Source organism: Stegostoma tigrinum, chromosome 3 (assembly GCF_030684315.1).
Source record: "Stegostoma tigrinum isolate sSteTig4 chromosome 3, sSteTig4.hap1, whole genome shotgun sequence".
NCBI classification, from domain to species: Eukaryota; Metazoa; Chordata; class Chondrichthyes; order Orectolobiformes; family Stegostomatidae; genus Stegostoma; species Stegostoma tigrinum.
In genome coordinates this window covers 92,528,237-92,542,272 of record NC_081356.1, presented here as the reverse complement: position 1 = coordinate 92,542,272, position 14,036 = coordinate 92,528,237, and the positions used below count along the sequence as shown (strand labels likewise).

Sequence of the window (14,036 nt, the reverse complement as noted above, 5' to 3'; positions counted from 1 at the left end):
ATTCTTTACCTATTTCAGTACACTACAAATGAAAAATGTATTTATTGATCTGCTACTAAACTGCTCCAGCCATTTACTGTATGGTTCTGAAGGCCTGGAAGCAGGTTTCCCACGTAATGTATCCTAATTTTCCAGCTGAATTGAGTCAGATATTGTGAAATAGAACTGTGCTAAGTGTGAATTCACTGCATTTTTGCCCCACATGAATTAGGACATACTTAAAAGTTTGAAATTCAATTGAATAAACTTGAGAAAGGAAATGTGCAAACTGCATTAAGTCCATTTGTAAAATTCTACTATTGAATTTCTAAACCTCTGGGATCACTGTGTTGTATTTGTGTATTGCACTGATTGAACCAGATTCATGAGGGCATGCAGAAGATCTACAAAATAAGGGGGACCATCAAAAGAGGATGTGCCAAATATCATGACATACTGTGAGATACAGGAATAACTGAGGCTGATGACCAAGGACAGAAACTGATACAAACAGCCTGTCTGTGCAGACTCCATCTAAAATTTATATCATTAAATTCAAAGCATGAATTCTAACTCCAAAAAAAGTAATGATTTTCTGCATTGATTGCTGTGCGTAATATTTTTGAAAAATCTAACAATTTTTAACAGAAGCAAAATGTAGCTCTACAGACATTTACAGTGATGATTCTGAATTTAATAAACATCTAGAATGAATGATGCAGTCAAGACCTGTTTAGGTTTCAATGATGTATATTGGTGAGAAAAAATGATCTTGGCACTGTGGTATTTTGTTTTGATGAGAAGCTTCCTTATATGGTTGAAGGCCTTGTGGGAATTTATGCTGTTAGGCATAAACAACTATAGAAGGGTAATTGTTTCTGTAAAGCTGTTGTATCGCCCTTTTAAACAACTATCAGCAAATGAAAAACGGCCTGAAAGGCTGTTTACTGAAAGTGAACTGGTTTCTTCTAACAAATTATTAACTTTTACAATGTACAGAAAAAAAATTCCCCTACAGCATTGTCTCAATGTATAGGCAAGCCAGCTTTCAATGAAAGTGGGATTGTAATTGCTGAAAGTCAATACGTATCAAATTAACTCTCAAATTACAGTTCTTAACCAAATACATTACCTTTCTCTATGGGATAAAAGATAACTTTAAGAAACTGGGTATTTAGCAACTTGCTGCTATCCCTCTTGCTAATACATATTGGTAATACCATAGGGAAAATAACCAGGCACAGCAGAAAAGGGAACTCAGATGTCAAGTCAGTAATATTTAATGGAGGTGCTTGCCAAAAGTCATTTAAAAAGAATCAAAGTGGTAAAAATGATATTATCAAAACTCTACAAGCCAGCTGTCCTGGTACATGCCAGTAACAAATCCCTTTTGTTTACTTTGAAATTACATTTTAATGCTTTTATCTAATCTGTCTTTATTTAAAACAATTGTTCTGTAATACTTTTGATTGTGCTTTTTTTTAGGGCCTGTATGTTTTTGTGGTGTACTTTATCATGCACAACCAACTGTGCTGGCCAGTAAAAGCAAGCTACAGTATGGAAATCAATGGTCATCCAAGTGCAGGGTCAGCCTATCTCACACCAGGTAGTGGTGCACCATCCGTGGGAGGAGAGATCAGCAAGTCCACACAAAATCTCATCACTGCAATGGAAGAGGTAAAATTTACCAGAGCTGTAATTTCATTGAAGCCTGCTCACAAGGCTGTTTCATTACTCAAGAATGTTCTGACTGCACATGTTTATTTTGATGTATGTATCAACACAACATATGCAGATAATGAGATCTCATTAACAAAATAAATTAGACATGTTTGAGTGGAATCACTCTCTTGTGATGTCGAGACTTTCTGCTGAAATGCAAGTTTATGCGTAGCATAGGCTGAAATTCTGTTCCAGATCTCCCCTCCAGAATATTGGGTGCTGAGATCTTGTTCAATATGGCAAGAAATGGTGGTGTGTAAGATGTTGGTGATTCTTTTTCTGTAGTGGCTGTTATGTGAGCTGGTGAGCCTCCTCAGATAAATAATAAAAAGATGGTGAAAGGAGGAGTAGGACCAGAGACCAGAAAGGGGGTTTACATATAGAGGCAGTGACCATGACTGAATTGTTAAATGAATACTTTGCATCTGTCTCTCCCTAAGCTGGAGATGCCACCCAGAACATCATGACAGCAGAAGAAATTCTATCACTAGGAGGGTTCAAAATTGATAGGGATAGACAGTTTGTGCTTAAAGATGACAAGGCACCAGGGCTGAATGAGATGCATCCATGGAGTTTGAAGAAAGTGACAATGTAAATTGAAGGGGCTCTGGCCACGATCATTCAGTCTTTCCTATATTCAGGGAGGAACTAGAAGGCTAAATGATTGCAAACACGACAGCCTTGATAAAGAAAGGTTGTAAGGGTAAGCCCAGCGATCACAGACCAGTCAGTTTAACTTCAATGATGGGGAACCTTCTAGTAACTATCACAGTGGTTAGGGTCTGTAGTCTCGTGGAAAAAGATGGGTTGATTAGGAAGATATAGGATGATTTTCTAAAGGAGAATTTAGGTTTAACTAACTTGCTGGAGTTTTTGACGTAGTTTTGAAGGCCTTAAAGTACTTCAAGAAGACACTTGATGCATTGTCACACCTGTACAATGTATGATAGATCATGGTAAAAGGGAGTAGTAGATACAGAATTGTTCTGATTGATAAGAAACAGAGAGTAGTAGTCAATGTAATAAAATGTGAGGCTGGATGAACACAGCAGGCCAAGCAGCATCTCAGGAGCACAAAAGCTGACGTTTCGGGCCCGGGTCTAGGCCCGAAACGTCAGCTTTTGTGCTCCTGAGATGCTGCTTGGCCTGCTGTGTTCATCCAGCCTCACATTTTATTATCTTGGAATCTCCAGCATCTGCAGTTCCCATTATCTCTGGTAGTAGTCAATGGATAGTTTTCAGGCTGAAGGAAGGGTTATAGTGGATGTTGGTATTGGGAGTCTTGCTTTTCCTGATATATATTAATGAGCTAAATGTTGGTACGCAGGTGACAATTTCAAATTGAAGCTTGTAACTGATGAGGAGGACATTGTAGAACTCCAAAAAGACATAGACAAATTGGTTGAGTGGGTGGCTAGCTGGTACCTGGTGTTTAATGCAGAACAGTGTGAGGTAATGCCTTTTGGTAGGAAGCACATTGAAAATAAAATAGAAACAATATAAAATAAGGGGCACAATTCTAAAAGGAGTACAGGAGCTGAGAAACGTGTGTGTATATGTACATGGAGCATTGAAGATGGCTGCGGAAGTGTGGAGGTCAGTTAATTGAATATACAATACCCTTCGCTTTATTAATAGGACCATAGGCTACAAGAGCAAGGATGCTGAACTTGTACAATACAATTGTTAGACCTCACTTAGCTCATTGTGTACAGTTCTGGGTACCACATTACAGGAAGGATACGAACACGTTGGAGAGGTATATTTTAAAAGTTGGAGCTGTTCTCCTTGGGAAGAAGAAGGTTGTAAAGAGATCTAATAGAAGTTTTCAAAATCATGAGCAACCTTGATACAGGACAGTGGGAGAACCTCTGGATCAAGAACCAGAGGTTACAGATTTAAAGTGATTTGCAAGAGGAGCAAACATTATACGAGAGATTTTATTTTCACAGAGCAAGTAGCTAAGATAATGAAAGCACTGTCTGGAAGTGTGCTGGAGGCAGGTTCAATTGAGGCCTTCAAGTCGGCATTGGATGATTATTTGAAAAGAAATAATGTGCAAGGGTATGGGGAAGAAGCGGGAAATTGGCACAAAGTAATGATGTTCACTTGAAGAAGCTATGCAGATATGATGGGCCAAATGGCCTCCGTCTGTGCTGTAAACCTTCTCGGATCCTGTCCCTGAGGCTTACAGCTGATTACGTCAAGGGCTCACAAGCTTCATTGATTAAATCATGCCATTGTTTGTCAAGATAGTACATGCCTGTCTTTTGGCAGTGTTTATGTAACAACAAATTTCATCATCATTTTCATTTGTAATTAAGATTTCTTTTTTGAAATTAATGAGTTATCACCTCAGTGGAACAGCAAGCAAAAACTTTATATCAATCAGTAATTAAGCATTTACACTCTAATATTGCTCTACTTTCAAGCATTTCTGTTCGTTTTAGAATAATCCCTATCTGTACCCCATTATGCTACTACAGTCCTAGTCTATACAATTCTCAGCTCAATGTTGACCTTCTCCATTGTTTCGTCTTTCACAGAACATTATTCAGGCTTAGCGAAATTAGCTTTAAAGAGTGCATTCTTGATCCTCCTGCCCTTAACAAGATCCTACAGGAAATCAATCGACTGTTAATTAACAATGAATGGGTTCATCCTCCCTGCTGCCTCCTCATCTTCTCTCCATCCCCAGCTGGCAGCTTGAAGATTTGAAGTTGCCACAGAACTTTCAAGATCTCAAGATATCCCCAGAACACTGATTTGCAACTCACACCTGCACCAGAGGACATTTGAAAAATTGTATCTTGGTGTCTGCAACAGCTAAACGTGGCCAGTCACCTCCACAGCTACTAAAGTAATTGGCAATGTTTTGTCAGACTTTAAATTGTGCATGCTGACTGTGGATAGTGATTACCCAGGGAACACCTGCACCCAGACAGAAGGACTTTTAAAATTTAAATCTTCCTGATGATTCCTGGACAATGCTCGTATATTTAATGCTCAACATTACTCAGACAATAATGGAGACAGATGCATTGTCCATTAGCATAATGTTGCCATTTGCTGTTGTCATACACTGAGGAAATGTTTGCCTTGATTGTGAAGATTGCTGATTGAGAAGGCTGTCTTTTGAACCAAAGTAAGCAATTTGGGCGAGGGTCATTGTACCAAATAACTTAAGAGAAGAATCTTCAAAATGTTTGCAAACAGTTGGAAGCTGGAAAGAGGCTTCCTGATTAATTTCCTTTCACCGCTCCACAGCACCAACTGAAAGTGAAGTTAAACAACTCAACTCTTCTTAATAAGTGAAGAATCTTGGCTGCAAGCACACAGCTTTCAGCATTGTCCATGCCCCTACCATGACCAATCTGGATGACATTGAGCATAAATTCTATGATAACCTCTAACCTTGAATGATATTGTGCTAAAGTCAAACATAAATAAAGTGAGACAAGGGCAATGTAGTAATGTAACTTGGTTAGTAACCCAGATAACATGGGGCTTGAATCTCACCATCTGCAGTGTCATGTTTTATGGTAATTGCAAAACCTTTGCCGTATATCATTTTGTTTTTAAAAGCCATCCAGTTAACTAGCGTCTCTTTGGAAGGGAAACAAGCTGTCCTTAACTGTTCTGGCCTTTATGTGACTCCATGTCCACAACAATATGTTTGACTCCTCAACGACCTCCTAGTAAGTCACTCAGAGTTAGCAAACCACTGTGGAGTCTAAAACAGCCAGACATCCAACATTGACCGATAGAATTGAAAATGACAATGACAAACCTAGTCTTGTCACCCCAGCATCTGAGCGCTTGTGCCAAAATTAAGAAAGGTGCCCAAAAATCAGTCAAGCTATAGCCTGCCATAGCCTATCTCTCAGCATGACACCTCACAAAATACTTGGGACACCACAATCACTGTCACTGGTTCCGTATTGTCTGACTGTCAGGACAGATCCGCCAAAAGTGGTGCCACAGTGGTATACTGTCAGTGAGGACCTTCTATGGGAATCATCAGTACTTACTCAAGATGCCATGAAGCCTTTTGGCATGAAATCAGTTGTGAACAAGGAAACCTCCTGCTTACTAGAGCCAATGCCTTAAAGGGCTTCACTGCTATCTTGGGCCTCTGGCTCGTGTTGAGCGACCTAATAAGATCGAGAAACCTAGCTGACCTCAACTTCACCACTTTATCTGCCATAGATGCATCTGTCTGTGAGGGTATCACAATTCACTACCATGTGTGATATTATCACAATTTAACTAAAATTGAGTCATACATACAGAAGAGGCTCTTTGGCCCATTGAGTTTCCACCAACCTATCTACACTTATCCCACTTCCTAGCAATTGACTCGTAACCTTGTCAGTTATAATGTTTCAGATGATCATCCACATTCTTTTTAAACGTTGTAAGATTTCCTACCTATCCTGCCTTCCCAAACCATGCATTCCAAATTCCCACCATCAGTCTTGGTAAAAAAATCTTTTCCTCAAATCCCGTCTAAGCTTTATGTCCTTCACCTTAAAATTATACCTGCATGTGATTACCTCTTCAGCTAAGGGGAATAGCTGCTTCCCTACCACACTGTCCATGCCCCTTATAACCTTATACACCCCTAACAAGTCCCAACTCAGCCTTTTCTACTTTAAAGAAAACAACCCGAGTCGATCCAGCCTCTCTTCATAGCTAAACTGCTCCATCCCATCCCGTGATTCAAGAAGGCAGCTCACCAGCATCTTCTCAAGGACGCTAAGGGACAGGCAATAAATACTAGCTAGCCAGTGACACCCCTGTCCCATGAGTGATTTGAAAAAAATGCAGGCGAAACTTCTAGGCAAAGATTGCCTTTAGCAGTCATCTATGTATTCACTGGAACTCTGCCAAACACCTTACATGATGAACATGGTTATCATCATCTTGAAGGATGAACAAGAGCTGCTTGAAGTATTATTTGAGCTGCTTGAAGCATTACAACTGGACATTAAGAACTTTCTTCCACAATCCTTAATTGTTTGCCAGTCTTTCAATAGAATGTGAAAAGTTACACAATGTACTATTAAGCATTAGTATGTTTGTTATACAGGTGCAGTTCAAGTACATGCCATACACGTCAGCCAATTTAAATTGTTAATCAGTAACTAACTATCGTTGGATTATTATTTCAACTTTTGCAGGTGGTTATGTGTTTAACCAGAGAAAATTTCGCTGCCACCTGTAAAATAAATTGTGGCTAATTGCTGTAGTTAATTAGTTACAGAAACATCCATATTAGTGTATGCCCAGTAATGCATAGAAGATATTACCACACCATTTCACACCTGGATTCAAAGCAAGGCAAGATGGTCCAGTTTTATGGTTTGCATTTGCTACTCTTTCCATTTCACATAGCATCTTTTCAAAGATAGATCGTACGTAATTTACCTTCAGCTACGTTCAGGACTGAAATTTTATGTCCTGATCCACCAGGAACAGAAGACTTAGGGAATTTCAGGTAACCTGGAAGTTGTGATTTCCCCCACACATAAGGTAACTTTTAAATCCATGGGACCATTGTGACATAACCATTCAATTCGCTATTGAATTATCAGGCTAGCTTTCCAGTTGGTCAAGGAGCCAGTCAGTAAAAGGCTGACACCAGATAAATTTGAGTCTGTAGCTGGTTGTAGATGCAGGAATGATCAGATGAGTAGGATGAGAAGGGATGATTGTTTGGGAGGTGCCATCAAGGTATCCTGATGTGGATGTACACCCAGGAATGGAACTAGAAGGTTTATCGGGTCATTAGGACAGGTAATAGCATACCTTATGGTGGGATTATAGGGACCTGAAGGGGTAATGGAAGGCTTGGGTTTGATCAGAGAGGCCCTATTGAGGGGTCAGAGGCATTTTGTGTTCCAGGGACAGGGGAAAGTATAGACCTGGGACAAATCATGGCCTAACTTTAGGATTGGAGGTCTAAAAATAGATTGACAGTATAGTTTGTGAGGATAAACTGGGGACTAAAAGAGTGGAAATTGAGGGCCTGGTTAAGGGAGGCTTGTGCTTTCTCCTGGATCCCTTCCAGGAGATGTCAGTGAAAATTATTGTGATTGAAGTTAGTGACACACTGCAGCGTATATTAGGTTTAAATTGACCATGTGTATAGATACATAAATATCATCCTGTCCCACTTCCTCCTACTGCTGTCAATGTGCCATGTAACCATCTAACATGGAAATGGGTTGCAGCATCATTATATTTATAAAACATCAACCTGTTTGTTGGCCTTTATTTGAACAAGAATTGACCTGGTCTGAGATAGAATTATTTCTGGAATTTGATTTCTCAACTGAAGTTTGATGCTAGACAGCCCCTTTTTTTTAGAAAAATGCTTAAGCTCTTCATTTATTACGAATGAGATGTGCCTTCAATCATGGGATCAGCAGCATGTTTTATAACATAGAACCCCTACAGTGTGGAAACAGGCCTTTTGGCCCAACCACTCCATGCCAAACTTCAAAGCATCCCACCCAGACCCACCCTGCTATAACCCACCTAATCTACACACCCCTGAACACTACAGGCAATTTAGCATGGCCAATCCACCTAGCCTGCAGATCTTTGGACTGTGGGAGGAAACCAGAGCACCCGGAGGAAACCCATGCAAACACAGGGAGATTATGCAGACTCCACACAGACAGTTGCCCGAGGCTGCTATCAAACCTGGATCCCTGGTGCTGTGGCAGCAGTGCTAACTACTGAGCCACCGTGCCACCCCAAAACATGGTTAATTGTCTTTTCAACTGAATACATCGACCTGAGTATGTGTTGTATGTAGGGGTGGGGGAGGTTAACAATGGTGAATTAATGGGTTTGTGTGTATATCAGAAGAGTCAATTCTGGAAAATATGAGCGTGTCAGGAAGCTGGCTCCAACCCTTTGATTTCCACATCTAACTCCAGCACATTTGGTTACATTTACACAAACCCATCAGGAGATGCAGTTTGTCAATTTCAATACATTAGTGTCTCAGTTACAGCAGTATCATCATTGCTTTTGTCATTTGACTCTGGGACCATGAATTTCATGGGCTCACTGGAGCTCACCAGTGAAACCAACGTGAGCACAGAGAAGCATTTGACACTGAAGATATAATAGGATAATATGCCAATAAGGGCTGGCACCTTAGATTTGCTTCCTTATCCTGTCATGCAAAAGGCTTAGTTGACAGCAATTGTACTAATAGAATACGTTCATAATTTTTGTCTGTACTTTTACAACTTTGATGAATTTCACTAAGCTGAGATGTGGTTTGGCAAAATTGTACTATATCAACAGTGGGGATGGGAATTCAAAGAGGAGCTAGAAGGGTTCCAAACAAGTTAAAATGCTACAAAGTTCAAGCGTTATACTCCCTCGTAAACTGAATGTCTAAGGTTATGCAGAATAACAAGATGTGAAAAAAAAACTCATATCAGATGCTAAAGTTTCAACACTGCAGAAAGTATAGAGTACTAAATAAGTGTAGGAGTGACGTTAAGGAAGTTAGGAAAGAAGACAGGATGTTAAAAGAAATTATCAGGTAAAACCAAAGGAAACTCAAGAGCTGTTTTCTGGACATGTAGCAACAGAAGGTTGGCAATTATGTTCACTAATGGTACCAGTGAGAGGAAGTGGAATTTTAGTGGTTCCAACTGAATTATCCAGGACATCATGACAATTGCACATGGCAATTAAGGTACCCTAGATCACCCAGGAGTATTTAAGGGTGACCTCTCCATCAATATGAAGCTGATGTGCAACCAAAAGAGATGAATGTTTGGATGTGCACACAAGATTTCTAGGCAGCTGCCTTGGTGCCTTCACTCGGTGCAAGTCCATTTTCCACAACCTCTTTATACTCCAAAGCAGGATTTCTGGCTAACATCTTGGAGGAAATGTATACCTATTAAAATGGAGCTGATGATACTTATGAGAGACCAAATCAAAGATTTTGGAAATAAAATGAAAGCCATCCAACAATCAGATGTTTATTTCAGCCACTTTTCAGAATGGCAAAGATATTTAGACATATCTGAAGAGATGGTATTGTGATATAATGGTATTGTCACTGGAGAAGTATTCAAAAAGCCAAGTTAAGTGTTCTGGGATTATGAGTTTGAATTCTACTATGGCAGGTGGTGAAATTTGTATTCACTAAAATCTGGAATTACAAATGCTAGCCTAGTGGTGACCATTTCCAATTATTGTAAAATCCCATCAGGTTCACTAATGTCGTTTGGGAAGGAAAACTGCTATTCTTAACTGGCTTGGCCTACATGCAATTCTAGACATGCAGCAATGCGGTTGACTCTTAACTGCTGCCTGGAAAATTAGGGATGGGCAATAAATTCTGGCCTACCCAGAGTTGCCACACCCCATTTACAAATAAAGAGCAATGCTCTTTAGTACACACTGGCTAGCATCTCATGGAAGGACATACAGAACATGGAACATTACAGCACAGTGCAGGCCCTTCAGCTCTCGATGTTGTGCCGACCTGTCATACCGATCTCAAGCCCATCTAACTTACACTATTCCATGTATGTCCATATGCTTATCCAATGACGACTTAAATGTACCCAAAGTTGGCGAATCTACTACCATTGCAGGCAAAGCGTTCCATTCCCCTACCACTCTCTGAGTAAAGAAACTACCTCTGACATCTGTCCTATATCTTTCACCCCTCAATTTAAAGCTATGCCCCCTCGTGCTCGCCATCACCATCCTAGGAAAAAGGCTCTACCTGTCCACCCTATCTAACCCTCTGATTATTTTATATGTTTCAATTAAGTCACCTCTCAACCTTCTTCTCTCTAACGAAAACAGCCTCAAGTCCCTCAGCCTTTCCTCGTAAGACCTTCCGTCCATACCAGGCAACATCCTAGTAAATCTCCTCTGCACCCTTTCCAAAGCTTCCACATCCTTCTTATAATGCGGTGACCAGAACTGTACACAATACTCCAAGTGCGGCCGTACCAGAGTTTTGTACAGCTTCACCATAACCTCTTGGTTCCAGAACTCGATCCCTCTATTAATCAAAGCTAATACACTGTATGCCTTCTTAACAGCCCTGTCAACCTGGGTGGCAACTTTCAAGGATCTGTGTACATGGACCCCGCGATCTCTCTGCTCATCTACACTACTAAGAATCTTACCATTAGCCCTGTGCTTTGCCTTCTGGTTACTCCTACCAAAGTGCATCACCTCACACTTGTCTGCATTAAACTTCATTAGCCACCTCTCAACCCAGCTCTGCAGCTTATCTATGTCTCTCTGCAACCTACAGCATCCTTCGTCACTATCCACAACTCCACCGACCTTAGTGTCGTCTGCAAATTTACTAACCCATCCTTCTACGCCCTCATCCAGGTCATTTATAAAAATGACAAACAGCAGTGGACCCAACATTGACCCTTGCGGTACACCACTAGTAACTGGTCTCCAGGATGAACATTTCCCATCAACTACCACCCTCTGTCTTCTTTCAGCAAGCCAATTTCCGATCCCCAAACTGCTATGTCTCCCACAATTGTGGGGAAACTTATCGAATGCCTTGCTGAAATACATATACACCACATCAACCGGTTTACTCTCATCTACCTGTTTGGTCACCTTCTCAAAGAACTCAAGGTTCGTGAGGCACGACCTACCCTTCACAAAACCGTGCTGACTATCCCTAATCAATTTATTCTTTTCTAGATGATTATAAATCCTATCCCTTATAACCTTTTCCAACACTTTACCAACAACTGAGGTAAGGCTCACTGGTCTATAATTACCAGTGTTGTCTCTACTCCCCTTCTTGAACAGGAGAACCATATTTGCTACCCTCCAGTCATCTGGCACTATTCCTGTAGACAATGACGAGTTAAAGATCAATGCCAAAGGCTCAGCAATCTTCTCCCTGGCTTCCCAGAGAATCCGAGGATAAATCCCATCCGGCCCAGGGGACTTATCTATCTTCACCCTCTGAAGGATTTCTAATACCTCTTCCTTGTGAACCTCAATCCCACCTAGTCTAGTAGCCTGTATCTCAGCATTCTCCTCGACAACATTGTCGTTTTCTAGAGTGAATACTGTTGAAAAATATTCATTTAGCGCTTCCCCTATCTCATCTGACTCCACACACAACTTACCACTACTATCCTTGATTGGGCCTAATCTTACTTTCGTCATTGTTTTATTCCTTAAATACCTATAGAAAGCCTTCAACCCTGATCCTATCCGCCAACAACGTCTCATGTCTCCTCCTGGCTCTTCTGAGCTCTCTCTTTAGGTCTTTCCTGGCTACCTCGTAGCCCTCAAGTGCCCTAACTGAGCCTTCACATCTCATCCCAACATAAGCCTTCTTCTTCCTCTTGACCAGAGATTCCACCTCCTTCGTAAACCACGGCTCTTGCGCTCAACAGCTTCCTCCCTGCCTGACAGGTACATACTTATCGAGGACACACAGGAGCTTTTCCTTGAATAAGCTCCACATTTCTAATGTGCCCATCCCCTGCAGTTTCCTTCCCCGTCCTATGCTCCCTAAATCTTGCCTAATCTCATTGTAATTGCCTTTCCCCCAGCTATAACTCTTGCCCAGTGGTATACACCTATCCCTTTCCATCACTAAAGTAAACATAACAGAATTGTGATCGCTATCACCAAAGTGTTCACCTACTTCCAAATCTAACACCTGGCCGGGCTTATTACCCAGTACCAAATCTAATGTGGCTTTGCCCCTTGTTGGCCTATCTACATACTGTGTCAGGAAGCCCTCCTGCACACACTGGACCAAAACTGACCCATCTATAGTACTCAAACTATAGTGTTCCCAGTCAATATTTAGAAAGTTGAAGTCCCCCATGACAACTACCCTGTCTCTCTCAATCCTATCGAGAATCATCTTTGCTATCCTTTCCTCTACATCTCTGGAACTATTCGGACGCCTATAGAAAACTGCCAACAGGGTGACCTCTCCTTTCCTGTTTCTAACCTCAGCCCATACTACCTCAGTTGACGAGTCCCCAAACATCCTTTCTGCAACTGTAATACTGTCCTTGACCAACAATGCCACACCTCCGCCCCTTTTACCATCTTCTCTGTTCTTACTGAAACATCTAAATCCCGGAACCTGCAACACCCATTCCTTTCCCTGCTCTATCCATGTCTCCGAAATGGCCACAACATCGAAGTCCCAGGTACTAACCCATGCTGCAAGTTCACCCACCTTATTCCGGACGCTCCTGGCATTGAAGTAGACACACTTCAAACCAACTTCTTGCTTGCCGGTGCCAGCTTGCTTCCCTGAAACTTTATTTCGGACCACCCTACTCTCAACCTTTTCTATAGTCGACCTACAGTTTTGGTGCCCATCCCCCTGCTGAATTAGTTTAAACCCACCCATATGTGCTGCGATTGTGCAGTAGCGCGGTTTGGTTCATCAGATGAATCAAAGCAAACAGCACAAGTGTCTCTTCAGGTGATTATGAGGTGCACAAGGACACCGATCATGATGCATGGCAATCATTGCTGTCCAGTGCCCACATCACTGTGCAGTTCATTTAGCTGACAGCCGTGTGACAAATACACAAAAATGTCACTTTCTCCCCAATCCACTCACCAAATGACATCATGACAAAGTAGTATTGCATGCATGCAAGCAAGCATTTCACAGCTTGGAGTCAGTTCATCATTGACTCCTCATTATAAGTTTAAAAAGTTGGTTGCAGGCAGCAAAAGTATATGTGATATGGACAAGTGGTCATAAGAAATTATACTTACCTGATTCAGAAATTGACGAAAAAGTTAATAATCTAACTTCGTATAGCACACCCATGGGATTATTCTTGTGCAATAACATATCCTCATTTTTCCTCTCTCTAGCATTTTTTTTGGCGCGACCCTTGTGCAGCATTTAAAAGGCAAACCCTCATGGGTATATTTATGAAACAGTTAGATGCTGCAGTGGAGACGATCCCTCTGTGTATATGAATTATTATGGACTAAAATATCTGCCTCACTTTCAATTATCCAGTGATCTTAAGAGGTATAGGAAGCATTGATGTCCACAATGGTGATTAATGTCATGAATTTTCTTATCAGAATAGAATAAAATAGCCCGTATTGTCATGTGCACTCGAATGACTGCAGTGAAAAATTTGTAACGTTGCCTCTTGGTGCCATTTTAAGTATAAGGTAACTAGATACAGATACTTCAGGTGTTGTCTCTGGATTGAAATATTATTTTTAAAAATAGGCTGGCATGGGAATACAGAGTTTAAAAGTCAAGAATGCGTTTACGCTGTAAACATTGCGTTAAT

At 41.0% G+C, this 14,036-nt stretch overlaps 1 protein-coding gene across 9 annotated transcripts in view; it reads left to right on the top strand.

Moving 5' to 3' along the window:
* Positions 1-14,036, top strand: part of adgrv1 (adhesion G protein-coupled receptor V1) — a 560,536-nt gene that overhangs the window by 516,474 nt on the left and 30,026 nt on the right. For 7 of the 9 annotated variants that reach the window (XM_048527106.2, XM_048527099.2, XM_048527104.2 and 4 more), the window contains one exon: positions 1,465-1,656. In XM_048527106.2, the coding sequence (XP_048383063.2) occupies positions 1,465-1,656 (192 nt within the window). Of the gene's footprint in view, positions 1-1,464; positions 1,657-4,247; positions 5,866-14,036 lie in introns of those variants that run through there. The other 2 variants (XM_048527102.2, XM_048527103.2) reach the window with 2 other exon arrangements.